Genomic DNA, 19469 nt, shown 5'->3' with positions numbered 1-19469 from the left:
AACAATGAGATTAATAAAAAAAGTGGAAACAATGGAGAATATCCAAGAAGATTTAAATAGTCAAGTAGAGATCCTGCAAGAACAAAATGCTGAACATGTTAGAGAGATAGAAAGATTACAACACGAGAACTTTGAACACGAAGGTCAAATTAAAAGTTTGGCAAGACAAGTGGAACTTTTCACTGAAGAACTAGATGGCAAGCATTCAGCTATGTTGAAAATAGAAAGCCTAAAATATGATTTAGAGAGGGAAAGGAATGAACTTTTAGAGGAAATAGGGAGACTTCAAGATCTGAATGAAGACCTACAGAGGGTAAATGACCAAAAGAAAAATTAAGTAGAAAGTCTTCAGCGAGGGAAATCCCAGTTGGAATCAAAGATCTTCACTCTGCGAAATGAAATACAGATTGTCATAAATGAAAAAGAGAAACATGAAAATCTTGTAGCAGTAGTGGAAATACAGAAAAATGAGTTAGAATCTAAAATCAGACATTTAAATGAACAGATAGAAAAACTTGAATGGCAAAGGGACGATAGCCGAGACATGGTGGAATTTTTGGAGGGGGAGATCAGAAAACAGACATACGAGATTGTTGGGTTAGAAAGGGCCAGAAATGAACTGGCCGATAACGTGTTTAGGTTAGAACAGGAAAACAAAATAAAGGAGCAACGTTTGAAGGACCTGGAAATGGAGCAAGACGAAATGAAGATTACAATTGTCAATTTGCGTTCAGAAATAAAAATTAACATAAACGAAAAGAACGATATTCGGATACAAAAAATTAATTAGAAACTAAAATCAGTTACTTAAATGGACAGATAGAAAAACTTGAATGGCAGAGGGACGATAACCGAGACAGGGTGGAATTTTTGGAGGGGGAGATCAGAATACAGAGATACGAGATTGTTGGGTTAGAAAGGGCCAGAAATGAACTGGCCGATGACATGTATTGGTTAGAACAGGAAAACAAAATAAAGGAGCAACGTCTGAAGGAATATTCAGAGAAAATCGAGATACTGGAAATGGAGCAAGAGGAAATGGAGATTACAATTGTCAATTTGCATTCAGAAATACAAATTAACAAACGAAAAGAACAATATTCTGGTAGAAGTGGAACTACAGAAAAATTAATTAGAATCTAAAATCAGTTACTTAAATGGACAGATAGAAAAACTTGAATGGCAAAGGGACGAAAACAGAGACGTGATGGAATTTTTGGAGGGGGAGATCAGAAAACAGAAATACGAGATTGTTGGGTTAGAAAGGGCCAGAAATGAACTGGCCGATGAAGTGTATTGGCTAGAACAGGAAAACAAAATAAAGGAGCAACGTCTGAAGGAGTTTTCAGAAAAAATGGAAGATAACGAACGTGAGATTAACCATTTAAAGGAAATGAACGAGATGCTAAATGATAATTTCCAAATGATGGAGAATATGAACGGTGATGGTAACGGATGCTCCGAACTACAGAACAAGGTCATCGAACTTCAGATGGATGTACAAATACTGACTGAAATGAAGATGGAGAAGATAAAAGAAAATGACAGAATAAGAGGACAATTGGAGGAGAGAGACAGTAAGATTGAACGTCTGAAAAATAAGATTTCCGAGCTTAAAGAAGAAATAGAAATTTTGAAGAATGAGGGATACGGCTATTAAGGAGTTAATAAAAACTCCATGAATAAAAAATATAAAGAATATAAAAACTAAAAAAAATATAAAAATAATAAAAATTCCAAAAAAATATAAAACCTAAAAAATCCAAAAAAATATTAAACCTAAAAAATCCAAAAGAATATAAAAACTAAAAAATAGTGAAACTATAAAAACTAGAAAAAACAAATAATTGAGAAAATCTTTTTAAGAATGGAAGAAAGGAGAAGAAGAAGAAGTAGGAAAAACATATGGCCGAAGGGAAACAAGATGGCAATGGGGAACTTTCAAGTTACAAAGAAGTTCTGAGTCGCCTAAAGAAAAGGGGAATGAAGAGGATGCGAAGCTATTGTTCGGATGTTGATGCCTAGCAATAATAACTTCTGTGCATAAGATTGGACTACTATCAGGATAAGTTAAGGAAGTACTCCAACCTCTACATTGGGGATAATGTGGACCGAACATACTGAGAGAAATGGTCTAGATTTTCTAGTCTGCTATGTCTCTTGTTAAAGATTTGCCTGTACCAAATCTTTTTCAAGGCGACAGGTGGACCAGTCACTAGATCAATTTTCTCATAACTATCTGAAGGTTGGGAAATGCACAGGGAAATGGTCTATCTTACGAGTCTGCTTTGTCTCTTGATAAAGATTTGCCTGTACCAAATCTTTTTCAGTGTGACAACCGGACCACTTCTTCTTCTTTCGGGTATTTGGGATCAACAGTTGCAGGGGATGGTGATCTGGGGGCAGAAATAAACCACAGAATACAAGCAGCATGGAAGAATTGGAAAAAAGTGCGTGGACTGCTATGCGACCGGTAAATAGGGGTTAAGTTGAAAGGTAAAGTACATAGGACAGTTGTGAGACCGGCAATGATGTATGGAGCAGAGACATAAGCAATAAGGAAGACAGAAGAGATGATGATGGATGTGGCAGAGATGAGAATGTCGAGATGGATGTGTGGGGTGAGAGGAAGAGATAAGATATGGAATGAGGTAATTAGGGGTACCACAGGAGTTAGAAAACTATCAGATAAGATCCAAGAAAGTAGACCGAGGTAGCATGGTCATGTCATGAGAAGAGAAGAACTGTATATTGGGAGGAGAGTGATGGATATGGAGGTACAGGGAATGAGAAGGAGAGGGAGACCAAAGCGAAGATGGGTGGACTGTATCAAGGATGACCTTCGATCTAAGGGATTAACCAGTGATGAGGTGTGGGACAGAGGTAGATGGAGAAAGCTGACCAGAAACATCGACCCCACATAAAAGTGGGAAAAGATGTAGACAAACATCATGATGATGATGATATGGAGGATACAATACACTTATGGAAAAGGTCCATATTTTTTAGTCTGCTATGTCTCTTGATAAAGATTTGCTTGTACCAAATCTTTTTCAATGTGACAAGTGGACCACTTACTAAATCAATTTTCTCATAGGCATCTTGAAGCTGGACTATGACCAGGGAAATGGTTTAGCTTTTTTCAGTCTGCTATGTCTCTTGATAAAGATTTGCTTGTACCAAATCTTTTTCAATGTGACAAGTGGACCACTTACTAAATCAATTTTCTCATAGGCATCTTGAAGATGAACTATGATCAGGGAAATGGTTTAGCTTTTTTCAGTCTGCTATGTCTCTTAATAAAGATTTGCTTGTCCCAAATCTTTTTCAATGTGACAAGTGGACCACTCACTAAATCTATTTTCTCATAGGCATCTTAAGATGGACTACTACTTCTTCTTCTTCTTCTTTGTCTACATCTTTTCCCACTTTTATGTGGGGTCAATGTTTCTGGTCAGCTTTCTCCATCGACCTCTGTCCCACACCTCACCACCAGTTAATCCCTTTGATCGAAGGTCATCCTTGATACAGTCCACCCACCTTCGCTTTGGTCTCCCTCTCCTCCTCGTTCCCTGTACCTCCATTTCCATCACTCTACTCCCAATATACTGTTCATCTCTTCTCATGACATGACCATACCACCTCAGTCTACTTCTTGGATCTCATCTCATAGTTTTCTAACTCGTGTGCTACCCCTAAGTACCTCATTCCATATCTTATCTCTTCCTGTCACCCCACACATCCACCTCAACATTCTCCTCTCTGCCACATCCAGCTTCTTCTCTTCTGTCTTCTTTATTGCCCACATCTCCGCTCCATACATCATTGCCGGTCTCACAACTGTCCTGTGTACTTTACCTTTCAACTTAACCCCTATTTTCCTGTCGCATAAAACAATGAGATTAATAAAAAAAGTGGAAACAATGGAGAATATCCAAGATGAGTTAAATAGTCAAGTAGAGATCCTGCAAGAACAAAATGCTGAACATGTTAGAGAGATAGAAAGATTACAACACGAGAACTTTGAACACGAAGGTCAAATTAAAAGTTTGGCAAGACAAGTGGAACTTTTCACAGGAGAACTAGATAACAAGCATTCAGCTAAGTTGAAAATAGAAAGCCTAAAATATGATTTAGAAAGGGAAAGGAATGAACTTTTAGAGGAAATAGGGAGACTTCGAGATCTGAATGAAGACCTACAGAGGGTAAATGACCAAACGAAAAATGAAGTAGAAAGTCTTCAGCGAGGGAAATCCCAGTTGGAATCAGAGATCTTCACTCTGCGAAATGAAATACAGATTGTCATAAATGAAAAAGAGAAACATGAAAATCTTGTAGTAGTAGTAGAAATACAGAAAAATGAGTTAGAATCTGAAATCAGACATTTAAATGAACAGATAGAAAAACTTGATGGACGAAAACCGAGACGTGATGGAATTTTTGGAGGGGGAGATCAGAGAACAAAAATACGAGATTGTTGGGTTAGAAAGGGCCAGAAATGAACTGGCCGATGATGTGTTTAGGTTAGAACAGGAAAACAAAATAAAGGAGCAACGTTTGAAGGAACTGGAAATGGAGAAAGAGGAAATGGAGATTAGAATTGTCAATTTGCGTTCAGAAATAGAAATTAACATAAACGAAAAGAACAATATTCTGGTAGAAGTGGAACTACAGAAAAATTAATTAGAATCTAAAATCAGTTACTTAAATGGACAGATAGAAAAACTTGAATGGCAAAGGGACGATAACCGAGACGTGATGGAATTTTTGGAGGGGGAGATCAGAAAACAGAAATACGAGATTGTTGGGTTAGAAAGGGCCAGAAATGAACTGGCAGATGATGTGTTTAGGTTAGAACAGGAAAACAAAATAAAGGAGCAACGTTTGAAGGAACTGGAAATGGAGAAAGAGGAAATGGAGATTAGAATTGTCAATTTGCGTTCAGAAATAGAAATTAACATAAACGAAAAGAACAATATTCTGGTAGAAGTGGAACTACAGAAAAATTAATTAGAATCTAAAATCAGTAACTTAAATGGACAGATAGAAAAACTTGAATGGCAAAGAGACGAAAACAGAGACGTGATGGAATTTTTGGAGGGGGAGATCAGAAAACAGAAATACGAGATTGTTGGGTTAGAAAGGGCCAGAAATGAACTGGCCGATGACGTGTATTGGCTAGAACAGGAAAACAAAATAAAGGAGCAACGTCTGAAGGAGTTTTCAGAAAAAATGGAAGATAACGAACGTGAGATTAACCATTTAAAGGAAATGAACGAGATGCTAAATGATAATTTCCAAATGATGGAGAATATGAACGGTGATGGTAACGGATGCTCCGAACTACAGAACAAGGTCATCGAACTTCAGATGGATGTACAAATACTGACTTAAATGAAGATGGAGAAGATAAAAGAAAATGACAGAATAAGAGGACAATTGGAGGAGAGAGACAGTAAGATTGAACGTCTGAAAAATAAGATTTCCGAGCTTAAAGAAGAAATAGAAATTTTGAAGAATGAGGGATACGGCTATTAAGGAGTTAATAAAAACTCCAGGAATAAAAATTATAAAGAATATAAAAACTAAAAAAAAAATATAAAAATAATAAAAATTCCAAAAAAATATAAAACCTAAAAAATCCAAAAAAATATTAAACCTAAAAAATCTAAAAGAATATAAAAACTAAAAAATACTGAAAATATAAAAAACTAGAAAAAACAAATAATTGAGAAAATCTTTTTAAGAAGGGAAGAAAGGAGAAGAAGAAGAAGAAGTAGGAAAAAGATATGGCCGAAGGGAAACAAGATGGCAATGGGGAACTTTCAAGTTACAACAAAGTTCTGAGTCGCCTAAAAAAAAGGGGAATGAAGAGGATGCGAAGCTATTGTTCGGATGTTGATGCCTAGCAATAATAACTTCTGTGCATAAGATTGGACTACTATCAGGATAAGTTAAGGAAGTACTCCAACCTCTACATTGGGGATAATGTGGAACGAACATACTGAGAGAAATGGTCTAGATTTTCTAGTCTGCTATGTCTCTTGTTAAAGATTTGCCTGTACCAAATCTTTTTCAAAGCGACAGGTGGACCAGTCACTAGATCAATTTTCTCATAACTATCTGGAGGTTGGGAAATGCACAGGGAAATGGTCTATCTTACGAGTCTGCTTTGTCTCTTGATAAAGATTTGCCTGTACCAAATCTTTTTCAGTGTGACAACCGGACCACTTCTTCTTCTTTCGGGTATTTGGGATCAACAGTTGCAGGGGATGGTGATCTGGGGGCAGAAATAAACCACAGAATACAAGCAGCATGGAAGAATTGGAAAAAAGTGCGTGGACTGCTATGCGACCGGTAAATAGGGGTCAAGTTGAAAGGTAAAGTACACAGGACAGTTGTGAGACCGGCGATGATGTATGGAGCAGAGAAATGAGCAATAAGGAAGACAGAAGAGATGATGATGGATGTGGCAGAGATGAGAATGTTGAGATGGATGTGTGGGGTGACAGGAAGAGATAAGATATGGAATGAGGTAATCAGGGGTATCACAGGAGTTAGAAAACTATCAGATAAGATCCAAGAAAGTAGACCGAGGTAGTATGGTCATGTCATGAGAAGAGATGAACAGTATATTGGGAGGAGAGTGATGGAAATGGAGGTACAGGGAACGAGAAGGAGAGGGAGACCAAAGCGAAGATGGGTGGACTGTATCAAGGATGACCTTCGATCTAAGGGATTAACCAGTGATGAGGTGTGGGACAGAGGTAGATGGAGAAAGCTGACCAGAAACATCGACCCCACATAGAAGTGGGAAAAGATGTAGACAAACATCATGATGATGATGATATGGAGGATGCAATATACTTATGGAAAAGGTCCATATTTTTTAGTCTGCTATGTCTCTTGATAAAGATTTGCTTGTACCAAATCTTTTTCAATGTGACAAGTGGACCACTTACTAAATCAATTTTCTCATAGGCATCTTGAAGCTGGACTATGATCAGGGAAATGGTTTAGCTTTTTTCAGTCTGCTATGTCTCTTGATAAAGATTTGCTTGTACCAAATCTTTTTCAATGTGACAAGTGGACCACTTACTAAATCAATTTTCTCATAGGCATCTTGAAGATGGACTATGATCAGGGAAATGGTTTAGCTTTTTTCAGTCTGCTATGTCTCTTGATAAAGATTTGCTTGTCCCAAATCTTTTTCAATGTGACAAGTGGACCACTCACTAAATCTATTTTCTCATAGGCATCTTAAGATGGACTACTACTTCTTCTTCTTCTTCTTTGTCTACATCTTTTCCCACTTTTATGTGGGGTCAATGTTTCTGGTCAGCTTTCTCCATCGACCTCTGTCCCACACCTCATCACCAGTTAATCCCTTTGATCGAAGGTCATCCTTGATACAGTCCACCCACCTTCGCTTTGGTCTCCCTCTCCTCCTCGTTCCCTGTACCTCCATTTCCATCACTCTCCTCCCAATATACTGTTCATCTCTTCTCATGACATGACCATTCCATCTCAGTCTACTTCTTGGATCTCATCTGATAGTTTTCTAACTCGTGTGCTACCCCTAATTACCTCATTCCATATCTTATCTCTTCTTGTCACCCCACACATCCACCTCAACATTCTCCTCTCTGCCACATCCAGCTTCTTCTCTTCTGTCTTCTTTATTGCCCACATCTCCGCTCCATACATCATTGCCGGTCTCACAACTGTCCTGTGTACTTTACCTTTCAACTTAACCCCTATTTTCCTGTCGCATAAAACAATGAGATTAATAAAAAAAGTGGAAACAATGGAGAATATCCAAGATGAGTTAAATAGTCAATTAGAGATCCTGCAAGAACAAAATGCTGAACATGTTAGAGAGATAGAAAGATTACAAGACGAGAACTTTGAACACGAAGGTCGAATTAAAAGTTTGGCAAGACAAGTGGAACTTTTCACAGGAGAACTAGATGGCAAGCATTTAGCTAAGTTGAAAATAGAAAGCCTAAAATATGATTTAGAAAGGGAAAAGAATGAACTTTTAGAGGAAATAGGGAGACTTCGAGATCTGAATGAAGACCTAGAGAGGGTAAATGACCAAACGAAAAATGAAGTAGAAAGTCTTCAGCGAGGGAAATCCCAGTTGGAATCAGAGATCTTCACTCTGCGAAATGAAATACAGATTGTCATAAATGAAAAAGAGAAACATGAAAATCTTGCAGCAGTAGTGGAAATACAGAAAAATGAGTTAGAATCTGAAATCAGACATTTAAATGAACAGATAGAAAAACTTGAATGGCAAAGGGACGATAGCCGAGACATGGTGGAATTTTTGGAGGGGGAGATCAGAAAACAGACATACGAGATTGTTGGGTTAGAAAGGGCCAGAAATGAACTGGCCGATAACGTGTTTAGGTTAGAACAGGAAAACAAAATAAAGGAGCAACGTTTGAAGGACCTGGAAATGGAGCAAGACGAAATGAAGATTACAATTGTCAATTTGCGTTCAGAAATAAAAATTAACATAAACGAAAAGAACGATATTCGGATACAAAAAATTAATTAGAAACTAAAATCAGTTACTTAAATGGACAGATAGAAAAACTTGAATGGCAGAGGGACGATAACCGAGACAGGGTGGAATTTTTGGAGGGGGAGATCAGAATACAGAGATACGAGATTGTCGGGTTAGAAAGGGCCAGAAATGAACTGGCCGATGACATGTATTGGTTAGAACAGGAAAACAAAATAAAGGAGCAACGTCTGAAGGAATATTCAGAGAAAATCGAGATACTGGAAATGGAGCAAGAGGAAATGGAGATTACAATTGTCAATTTGCATTCAGAAATACAAATTAACAAACGAAAAGAACAATATTCTGGTAGAAGTGGAACTACAGAAAAATTAATTAGAATCTAAAATCAGTTACTTAAATGGACAGATAGAAAAACTTGAATGGCAAAGGGACGATAACCGAGACGTGATGGAATTTTTGGAGGGGGAGATCAGAAAACAGAAATACGAGATTGTTGGGTTAGAAAGGGCCAGAAATGAACTGGCCGATGACGTGTATTGGCTAGAACAGGAAAACAAAATAAAGGAGCAACGTCTGAAGGAGTTTTCAGAAAAAATGGAAGATAACGAACGTGAGATTAACCATTTAAAGGAAATGAACGAGATGCTAAATGATAATTTCCAAATGATGGAGAATATGAACGGTGATGGTAACGGATGCTCCGAACTACAGAACAAGGTCATCGAACTTCAGATGGATGTACAAATACTGACTGAAATGAAGATGGAGAAGATAAAAGAAAATGACAGAATAAGAGGACAATTGGAGGAGAGAGACAGTAAGATTGAACGTCTGAAAAATAGGATTTCCGAGCTTAAAGAAGAAATAGAAATTTTGAAGAATGAGGGATACGGCTATTAAGGAGTTAATAAAAACTCCATGAATAAAAAATATAAAGAATATAAAAACTAAAAAAAAATATAAAAATAATAAAAATTCCAAAAAAATATAAAACCTAAAAAATCCAAAAAAATATTAAACCTAAAAAATCCAAAAGAATATAAAAACTAAAAAATACTGAAACTATAAAAACTAGAAAAAACAAATAATTGAGAAAATCTTTTTAAGAAGGGAAGAAAGGAGAAGAAGAAGAAGTAGGAAAACGATATGGCCGAAGGGAAACAAGATGGCAATGGGGAACTTTCAAGTTACAAAGAAGTTCTGAGTCGCCTAAAGAAAAGGGGAATGAAGAGGATGCGAAGCTATTGTTCGGATGTTGATGCCTAGCAATAATAACTTCTGTGCATAAGATTGGACTACTATCAGGATAAGTTAAGGAAGTACTCCAACCTCTACATTGGGGATAATGTGGAACGAACATACTGAGAGAAATGGTCTAGATTTTCTAGTCTGCTATGTCTCTTGTTAAAGATTTGCCTGTACCAAATCTTTTTCAAGGCGACAGGTGGACCAGTCACTAGATCAATTTTCTCATAACTATCTGGAGGTTGGGAAATGCACAGGGAAATGGTCTATCTTACGAGTCTGCTTTGTCTCTTGATAAAGATTTGCCTGTACCAAATCTTTTTCAGTGTGACAACCGGACCACTTCTTCTTCTTTCGGGTATTTGGGATCAACAGTTGCAGGGGATGGTGATCTGGGGGCAGAAATAAACCACAGAATACAAGCAGCATGGAAGAATTGGAAAAAAGTGCGTGGACTGCTATGCGACCGGTAAATAGGGGTTAAGTTGAAAGGTAAAGTACATAGGACAGTTGTGAGACCGGCAATGATGTATGGAGCAGAGACATGAGCAATAAGGAAGACAGAAGAGATGATGATGGATGTGGCAGAGATGAGAATGTTGAGATGGATGTGTGGGGTGAGAGGAAGAGATAAGATATGGAATGAGGTAATTAGGGGTACCACAGGAGTTAGAAAACTATCAGATAAGATCCAAGAAAGTAGACCGAGGTAGCATGGTCATGTCATGAGAAGAGATGAACTGTATATTGGGAGGAGAGTGATGGAAATGGAGGTACAGGGAACGAGAAGGAGAGGGAGACCAAAGCGAAGATGGGTGGACTGTATCAAGGATGACCTTCGATCTAAGGGATTAACCAGTGATGAGGTGTGGGACAGAGGTAGATGGAGAAAGCTGACCAGAAACATCGACCCCACATAAAAGTGGGAAAAGATGTAGACAAACATCATGATGATGATGATATGGAAGATACAATATACTTATGGAAAAAGTCCATATTTTTTAGTCTGCTATGTCTCTTGATAAAGATTTGCTTGTACCAAATCTTTTTCAATGTGACAAGTGGACCACTTACTAAATCAATTTTCTCATAGGCATCTTGAAGCTGGACTATGATCAGGGAAATGGTTTAGCTTTTTTCAGTCTGCTATGTCTCTTGATAAAGATTTGCTTGTACCAAATCTTTTTCAATGTGACAAGTGGACCACTTACTAAATCTATTTTATCATAGGCATCTTGAAGATGGACTATGACCAGGGAAATGGTTTAGCTTTTTTCAGTCTGCTATGTCTCTTGATAAAGATTTGCTTGTACCAAATCTTTTTCAATGTGACAAGTGGACCACTTACTAAATCTATTTTATCATAGGCATCTTGAAGATGGACTATGATCAGGGAAATGGTTTAGCTTTTTTCAGTCTGCTATGTCTCTTAATAAAGATTTGCTTGTACCAAATCTTTTTCAATGTGACAAGTGGACCACTCACTAAATCTATTTTCTCATAGGCATCTTAAGATGGACTACTACTTCTTCTTCTTCTTCTTTGTCTACATCTTTTCCCACTTTTATGTGGGGTCAATGTTTCTGGTCAGCTTTCTCCATCGACCTCTGTCCCACACCTCATCACCAGTTAATCCCTTTGATCGAAGGTCATCCTTGATACAGTCCACCCACCTTCGCTTTGGTCTCCCTCTCCTCCTCGTTCCCTGTACCTCCATTTCCATCACTCTACTCCCAATATACTGTTCATCTCTTTTCATGACATGACCATACCACCTCAGTCTACTTCTTGGATCTCATCTCATAGTTTTCTAACTCGTGTGCTCCCCCTAATTACCTCATTCCATATCTTATCTCTTGCTGTCACCCCACACATCCACCTCAACATTCTCCTCTCTGCCACATCCAGCTTCTTCTCTTCTGTCTTCTTTATTGCCCACATCTCCGCTCCATACATCATTGCCGGTCTCACAACTGTCCTGTGTACTGTACCTTTCAACTTAACCCCTATTTTCCTGTCGCATAAAACAATGAGATTAATAAAAAAAGTGGAAACAATGGAGAATATCTAAGATGAGTTAAATAGTCAAGTAGAGATCCTGCAAGAACAAAATGCTGAACATGTTAGAGAGATAGAAAGATTACAAGACGAGAACTTTGAACACGAAGGTCGAATTAAAAGTTTGGCAAGACAAGTGGAACTTTTCACAGGAGAACTAGATAACAAGCATTCAGCTATGTTGAAAATAGAAAGCCTAAAATATGATTTAGAAAGGGAAAAGAATGAACTTTTAGAGGAAATAGGGAGACTTCGAGATCTGAATGAAGACCTAGAGAGGGTAAATGACCAAACGAAAAATGAAGTAGAAAGTCTTCAGCGAGGGAAATCGCAGTTGGAATCAGAGATCTTCACTCTGCGAAATGAAATACAGATTGTCATAAATGAAAAAGAGAAACATGAAAATCTTGTAGTAGTAGTAGAAATACAGACAAATGAGTTAGAATCTGAAATCAGACATTTAAATGAACAGATAAAAAAAACTTGAATGGCAAAGGGACGAAAACCGAGACGTGATGGAATTTTTGGAGGGGGAGATCAGAGAACAAAAATACGAGATTGTTGGGTTAGAAAGGGCCAGAAATGAACTGGCAGATGATGTGTTTAGGTTAGAACAGGAAAACAAAATAAAGGAACAACGTTTGAAGGAACTGGAAATGGAGCAAGAGGAAATGGAGATTACAATTGTCAATTTGCATTCAGAAATACAAATTAACAAACGAAAAGAACAATATTCTGGTAGAAGTGGAAATACAGAAAAATGAATTAGAATCTAAAATCAGTAACTTAAATGGACAGATAGAAAAACTTGAATGGCAAAGGGACGAAAACAGAGACGTGATGGAATTTTTGGAGGGGGAGATCAGAAAACAGAAATACGAGATTGTTGGGTTAGAAAGGGCCAGAAATGAACTGGCCGATGACGTGTATTGGCTAGAACAGGAAAACAAAATAAAGGAGCAACGTCTGAAGGAGTTTTCAGAAAAATATGGAAGATAACGAACGTGAGATTAACCATTTAAAGGAAATGAACGAGATGCTAAATGATAATTTCCAAATGATGGAGAATATGAACGGTGATGGTAACGGATGCTCCGAACTACAGAACAAGGTCATCGAACTTCAGATGGATGTACAAATACTGACTGAAATGAAGATGGAGAAGATAAAAGAAAATGACAGAATAAGAGGACAATTGGAGGAGAGAGACAGTAAGATTGAACGTCTGAAAAATAAGATTTCCGAGCTTAAAAAAGAAATAGAAATTTTGAAGAATGAGGGATACGGCTATTAAGGAGTTAATAAAAACTCCATGAATAAAAATTATAAATATAAAAACTAAAAAAAAATATAAAAATAATAAAAATTCCAAAAAAATATAAAACCTAAAAAATCCAAAAAAATATTAAACCTAAAAAATCCAAAAGAATATAAAAACTAAAAAATACTGAAAATATAAAAACTAGAAAAAACAAATAATTGAGAAACTCTTTTTAAGAAGGGAAGAAAGGAGAAGAAGAAGAAGTAGGAAAAAGATATGGCCGAAGGGAAACAAGATGGCAATGGGGAACTTTCAAGTTACAACAAAGTTCTGAGTCGCCTAAAAAAAAGGGGAATGAAGAGGATGCGAAGCTATTGTTCGGATGTTGATGCCTAGCAATAATAACTTCTGTGCATAAGATTGGACTACTATCAGGATAAGTTAAGGAAGTACTCCAACCTCTACATTGGGGATAATGTGGAACGAACATACTGAGAGAAATGGTCTAGATTTTCTAGTCTGCTATGTCTCTTGTTAAAGATTTGCCTGTACCAAATCTTTTTCAAGGCGACAGGTGGACCAGTCACTAGATCAATTTTCTCATAACTATCTGGAGGTTGGGAAATGCACAGGGAAATGGTCTATCTTACGAGTCTGCTTTGTCTCTTGATAAAGATTTGCCTGTACCAAATCTTTTTCAGTGTGACAACCGGACCACTTCTTCTTCTTTCGGGTATTTGGGATCAACAGTTGCAGGGGATGGTGATCTGGGGACAGAAATAAACCACAGAATACAAGCAGCATGGAAGAATTGGAAAAAAGTGCGTGGACTGCTATGAGACCGGTAAATAGGGGTTAAGTTGAAAGGTAAAGTACACAGGACAGTTGTGAGACCGGCAATGATGTATGGAGCAGAGACGTGAGCAATAAGGAAGACAGAAGAGATGATGATGGATGTGGCAGAGATGAGAATGTTGAGATGGATGTGTGGGGTGACAAGAAGAGATAAGATACGGAATGAGGTAATTAGGGGTACCACAGGAGTTAGAAAACTATCAGATAAGATCCAAGAAAGTAGACCGAGGTAGTATGGTCATGTCATGAGAAGAGATGAACAGTATATTGGGAGGAGAGTGATGGAAATGGAGGTACATGGAACGAAAAGGATAGGGAGACCAAAGTGAAGATGGGTGGACTGTATCAAGGATGACCTTCGATCTAAGGGATTAACCAGTGATGAGGTGTGGGACAGAGGTAGATGGAGAAAGCTGACCAGAAACATCGACCCCACATAAAAGTGGGAAAAGATGTAGACAAACATCATGATGATGATGATATGGAGGATGCAATATACTTATGGAAAAGGTCCATATTATTTAGTCTGCTATGTCTCTTGATAAAGATTTGCTTGTACCAAATCTTTTTCAATGTGACAAGTGGACCACTTACTAAATCAATTTTCTCATAGGCATCTTGAAGATGGACTATGATACAGGAAATGGTTTAGCTTTTTTTCAGTCTGCTATGTCTCTTGATAAAGATTTGCTTGTACCAAATCTTTTTCAATGTGACAAGTGGACCACTTACTAAATCAATTTTCTCAGGCATCTTGAAGATGGACTATGATCAGGGAAATGATTTAGCTTTTTTCAGTCTGCTATGTCTCTTGATAAAGATTTGCTTGTACCAAATCTTTTTCAATGTGACAAGTGGACCACTTACTAAATCTATTTTCTCATAGGCATCTTAAGATGGACTACTACTACTTCTTCTTTGTCTACATCTTTTCCCGCTTCTATGTGGGGTCGATGTTTCTGGTCAGCTTTCTCCATCAACCTCTGTCCCACACCTTATCACCAGTTAATCCCTTTGATCAAAGGTCATCCTTGATACAGTCCACCCACCTTCACTTTGGTCTCCCTCTCCTTCTCGTTCCCTGTACCTCCATTTCCATCACTCTACTCCCAATATACTGTTCATCTCTTCTCATGACATGACCATACCACCTCAGTCCACTTTCTTGGATCTTATCTGATAGTTTTCTAACTCCTGTGGTACCCCTAATGACTTCATTCCGTATCTTATCTCTCCTTGTCACCCCACACATCCATCTCAACATTCTCATCTCTGCCACATCCATCTTCTCTTCTGTCTTCTGTATTGCCCACGTCTCCGCTCCATACATCATTGCCGGTCTCACAACTGTCCTGTGTACTTTACTACCTTTCACCCTAACCTCTATTTTCCTGTTGCATAGTACCCTACGCACTTTTTTCCAATTCTTCCATCCTGCTTGTATTCTGTGGTTTATTTCTGCCCCCAGCTCACCATCCTCTGCAACTTTTGATCCTAATTGCCAGAAATTTTCAATTCTTTTCAATCTCTCTCCTTGTAAACTAACTTCCCCATTCTCCCCCATTATTCAATCTCAAATACCCAGTCTTTTTCCTGCTGATCTTCAATCCTCTATTTACCACTTCTCTTCATTCCTCCAGTTTCTCTTCCACTACCTCTCGCCTAGTGCTACACAGTATAACGTCATCAGCAAAAAGTATACACTAAGGAGACTCATCTCTAATACCTTGTGTAACTACATCCATGACTAGATCAAATAGGTAAGGGCTCAATGCAAACCCCTGATGTAGTCCCAGACACTATATCAATTTTCTCATAGGTATCTGGAAGATGGACTATACACTATTGAAGAAAACAGTGAGATTAATAAAAAGGTGGAAACAATGGAGAATATCCAAGAACCCAGCCACTGAGGGGGGTAAGCCAGCCTCAACTTGGTGCCGGTCCCAAGTCCGGGTAAATGGGGAGGGTTGGTGGCAGGAAAGGCATCCGGCCATTAAAAATTGGCCAAAACAACTATGGTCAGTGAGTATAGGAATTAAATTAATGCTAAGGCGTTCCCCTTAAGCTACGCGTTAGGACCTCGCCTGATCCCTCTGAAAAATCAGCAAGGGCTACCCAGTCATGGGCGGGCTAGGTTAAAGAGGCAAGCTCAGAGGAAAATATCTGAGGAGAGGATGAGAGTAGCAACTCTGAATGTGGGGACAATGACTGGAAAAGGGCGAGAGCGGGTTGACCTCATGGAGAGAAGGAAGATTGGAGTGCTGTGTGTGCAGGAGACCAGGTGGAAGGGAAATAACACAAGAGAACTAGGCGAAGGTTGTAAATTATATTACAGTGGAGCAAATATGGAAGGAAGAAATGGAGTAGGTAATTATAGGAGGAGATTTGAATGGCCACTTGGGAATTAGTAAGGAAGGGAAAGAGTGCATGGAGGTTGGGGTGTGGGTGACAGAAATGATGGGGGAGAAAGAGTGCATGGAGGTTGGGGTGTGGGTGACAGAAATGATGGGGGAGAAAGAGTGATTGATTTTGCACTCTCTCTTTCCCTTCCTTACTAATTCCCAAGTGGCCATTCAAATCTCCTCCTATAATTACTCTTTCCCTTGCAGGAATTATTCCAAGCTCCTGGTCCATCTCCTCCCAGAATGTATCCTTCTCCTCCTCTGTACATCCAGTTCGTGGGGCATACCCACACACCACATTGACTATTGTTGCTCCCAGTCTTAGCTTTAAACTCATAAATCTGTCATTTTTCCTCTTCACCCCAATCAAATTGTCCTTCAACTCTTTCGATATTATTATTCCTACTCCATTTCTTCCTTCCATATTTGCTCCACTGTAATATAATTTACAACCTTCGCCTAGTTCTCTTGCGTTATTTCTCATCCAAGATGAATTGAATAGTCAAATAGAGATCCTGCAAGAAAAAAAATGCTGAACAAGATAGAAAGATTACAAGATGAGAACTTTGAACACGAAGGTCTAATTGAAAGTTTGGCAAGACAAGTGGAATTTCTCACAGGAGAACTGGATGGCAAGCATTCAGCTATGTTGAAAATAGAAAGCCTAAAATATGATTTAGAGAGGGAAAGGGAGGAACTTTTAGAGGAAATAGGGAGACTCCGAGATATGAATGAAGACCTAGCAAGAATAAATAGCGACATTAAAAAGGAAAACAATGATAAAGACGGTGACATTGAAAAGCTAAAGGATGAGGTTGCCGACAAAGAATGGAAAATTAATCACATTGAAAATCTGCTGGATGCTCAGGCCTTCAAAAAGGATATTAGGGTAAAAAATTCCCTTACGAAGTCGAAACGATTTGTCCACTGGGATGTTAATACCCATTATTCTTTCGAAAACCCTTATAAATAAACTAAATTCCTATTGCTTTAACAGGAGACGAAGATAAAGTTTAGCAGAACAGCTCTGCCACTCTTGTCAAATGCTTCGAGATATAAACGCACAATTGGTATAAGACGGATGTGTGGGGGTGACATGGAGAGATAAAATGCGGAATGAGGTAATTGGGGGTACCACGGAAGTTAGAAACCTATCAGATAAGATCCAAGAAAGTAGACTGGGGTGGTATGGTCATGTCATGAGAAGAGATGAGCAGTATATTGGGAGGAGAGTGATGGAAATGGAGGTACAGGGAACGAGAAGGAGAGGGAGAGGGAGACCAAAGCGAAGGTGGATGGACTGTATCAAGGATGACCTTGGATCAAAGGGATTAACCGGTGATGAAGTGTGGGACAGAGGTAGATGGAGAAAGCTGATCAGAAACATCGACCCCACATAAAGGTGGGAAAAGATGTAGACAAAGAAGCAGCCGCTCCGCTACTCTTGCCAAATTTAAGATATAAAAGTACACTTGGTATAAGACGAAACAATAAAATGTCCAAAATTCTGGTTGTTGTGACCAGATAAGTAACGTCTCTGTCTGATGTTTGCCAGACGGGGGTTCGAGTCCCGCTCAGACTCATTAGTGCCATTGGTGTCTGCAACCTTACCCTCCTTGTGAGCTAAGGTTGGGGGGTTTGGGGGAGCCTATAGGTCTATCTGCTGAGTCATCAACAGCCACTGCCTGGCCCTCCCTGGTCCTAGCTTGGATGGAGGAGGAAGCTTGGCCGTGATCATATAATATATGGTCAGTCTCTAAGGCATTGTCCTGACTGCTAGGGCAATGTCACTGTCATTTGCCTCTGCCATTCATGAGCGACCTTTAAGCTCGAAAACTTTTCCTGATCGCTGATTGGTTGGACAAGATATTTCTAACCAATCAGGTAGCAGAAAACTTTTTCCAAGCTAAAAGGGCACCGCTGCGAGTCCGTGCAAATGAGACTCATTAAAAAAGAAAATGAGTATAATTCATGAGAGAGAGAGAGAGAGAGAGAGAGAGAGAGAGAGAGAGAGAGAGAGAGAGAGAGAGAGAGAGAGAGTGTTAGTTACTCCTAGCTTGTGTTTCAGAGAGATCTTTCAGTCGGGACAAAATACAATGTCAAACTAAACATCGATAATATTTGTAAAAAGGTTGTTGACGAGAATGGTATAGCAAATATCACATCATATATACTACATGATTGCAAGTTAAGTATTATTATAATGATATAATCAGGAACTAAGTAATTATATTGAATTTACGTTCATACATAATGTTTTGTGTTTTCCCAGCCATCACAGCTCACAGCTCTTAACAAGTAGTACTTCCCCCTTCCTGAGTTCCTGGAGTTCTCTCCCAGCTCGTTGCCCCCCCCCCCCCCCCGCGTCTGCCTCCCCCCACCCCCATTCTCCCCCAGCCTGGTCTTACAACCCCCCCTCCACCCAGCGTCCAGCTTCTGTCTCTTTCCCCCTCCCCCTAACAACCAAACTCTTCTACACCTGAAGTTATGGAATCTACAGATATTGTGGATGACAGAGAGGGACTAGGGATAATAGGGCATTTGCATTTGACTGTACATTAAAGCTATACTATATCCTCCTATAGAGAGCGCCGAATAGGATGTTTTTCTTTATTTCCATTTTAGCCGTCCGTATTCCGTTTAACAATCCTTTTCGTCTACCACGTATCCCAATAACTTAATACATCACTCTATATACTGTTTTCCATACCAAATGGAGGGTACCTTATTAAAACAAATGTAAATACACTGCTAAAATTAGCCCCTTTCACTTTAGTCCATCGGGTAAACAAATAACTTTTTTATCGTATTTATTTAGAAAAGTTTCATATACATACCCAATCCGGAACTTTAAGATCACTTTACTACCTCGCATTTCTTGAACACCAATCAAATCTTCGATATCAATTCTCAACTTTTCAAAAAATGACATCAACAATATCACTTACGTTCGGTTTTTCCTGAAGAAAATCAAACCGACGGAGTCTTTTCTCCTAATGGGTGGAGTTTAAAACGAAGTCATTTTCCCTTCGTTCGAACCCACTACACCTCACTACTCCTACGTCACAGCCAGAGGATTATGGACTCCCTAGCCAGGCTAGGACATTGT

The 19469-nt window shown here is 38.7% G+C and overlaps 3 protein-coding genes and 1 pseudogene across 3 annotated transcripts; all 4 read left to right on the top strand.

Annotated features, from left to right (window-relative positions):
* Positions 1 to 31: 31 nt before the first annotated feature.
* On the top strand, positions 32 to 1660 carry LOC137617992 (interaptin-like; annotated as a pseudogene).
* A 2263-nt stretch (positions 1661 to 3923) lies between these two features.
* Positions 3924 to 5010, top strand: LOC137617991 (uncharacterized). The gene is made up of 2 exons (XM_068347916.1): positions 3924 to 4481; positions 4717 to 5010. Exons 1-2 carry the CDS (start codon positions 3924 to 3926, stop codon positions 5008 to 5010), a joined length of 852 nt encoding a protein of 283 aa, XP_068204017.1.
* A 2797-nt stretch (positions 5011 to 7807) lies between these two features.
* Positions 7808 to 8566, top strand: LOC137617990 (uncharacterized protein MCAP_0864-like). The gene has a single exon (XM_068347915.1). It carries the CDS (start codon positions 7808 to 7810, stop codon positions 8564 to 8566), a length of 759 nt encoding a protein of 252 aa, XP_068204016.1.
* An 8323-nt stretch (positions 8567 to 16889) lies between these two features.
* Positions 16890 to 17468, top strand: LOC137617989 (uncharacterized). The gene is made up of 2 exons (XM_068347914.1): positions 16890 to 17249; positions 17358 to 17468. Exons 1-2 carry the CDS (start codon positions 16890 to 16892, stop codon positions 17466 to 17468), a joined length of 471 nt encoding a protein of 156 aa, XP_068204015.1.
* The last annotated feature ends 2001 nt before the right edge of the window (positions 17469 to 19469 follow it).

The sequence above is a fragment of the Palaemon carinicauda genome, chromosome 24 (assembly GCF_036898095.1).
Source record: "Palaemon carinicauda isolate YSFRI2023 chromosome 24, ASM3689809v2, whole genome shotgun sequence".
Taxonomy (NCBI): Eukaryota; Metazoa; Arthropoda; class Malacostraca; order Decapoda; family Palaemonidae; genus Palaemon; species Palaemon carinicauda.
This window is presented reverse-complemented; position numbering and strand designations above follow the sequence as displayed.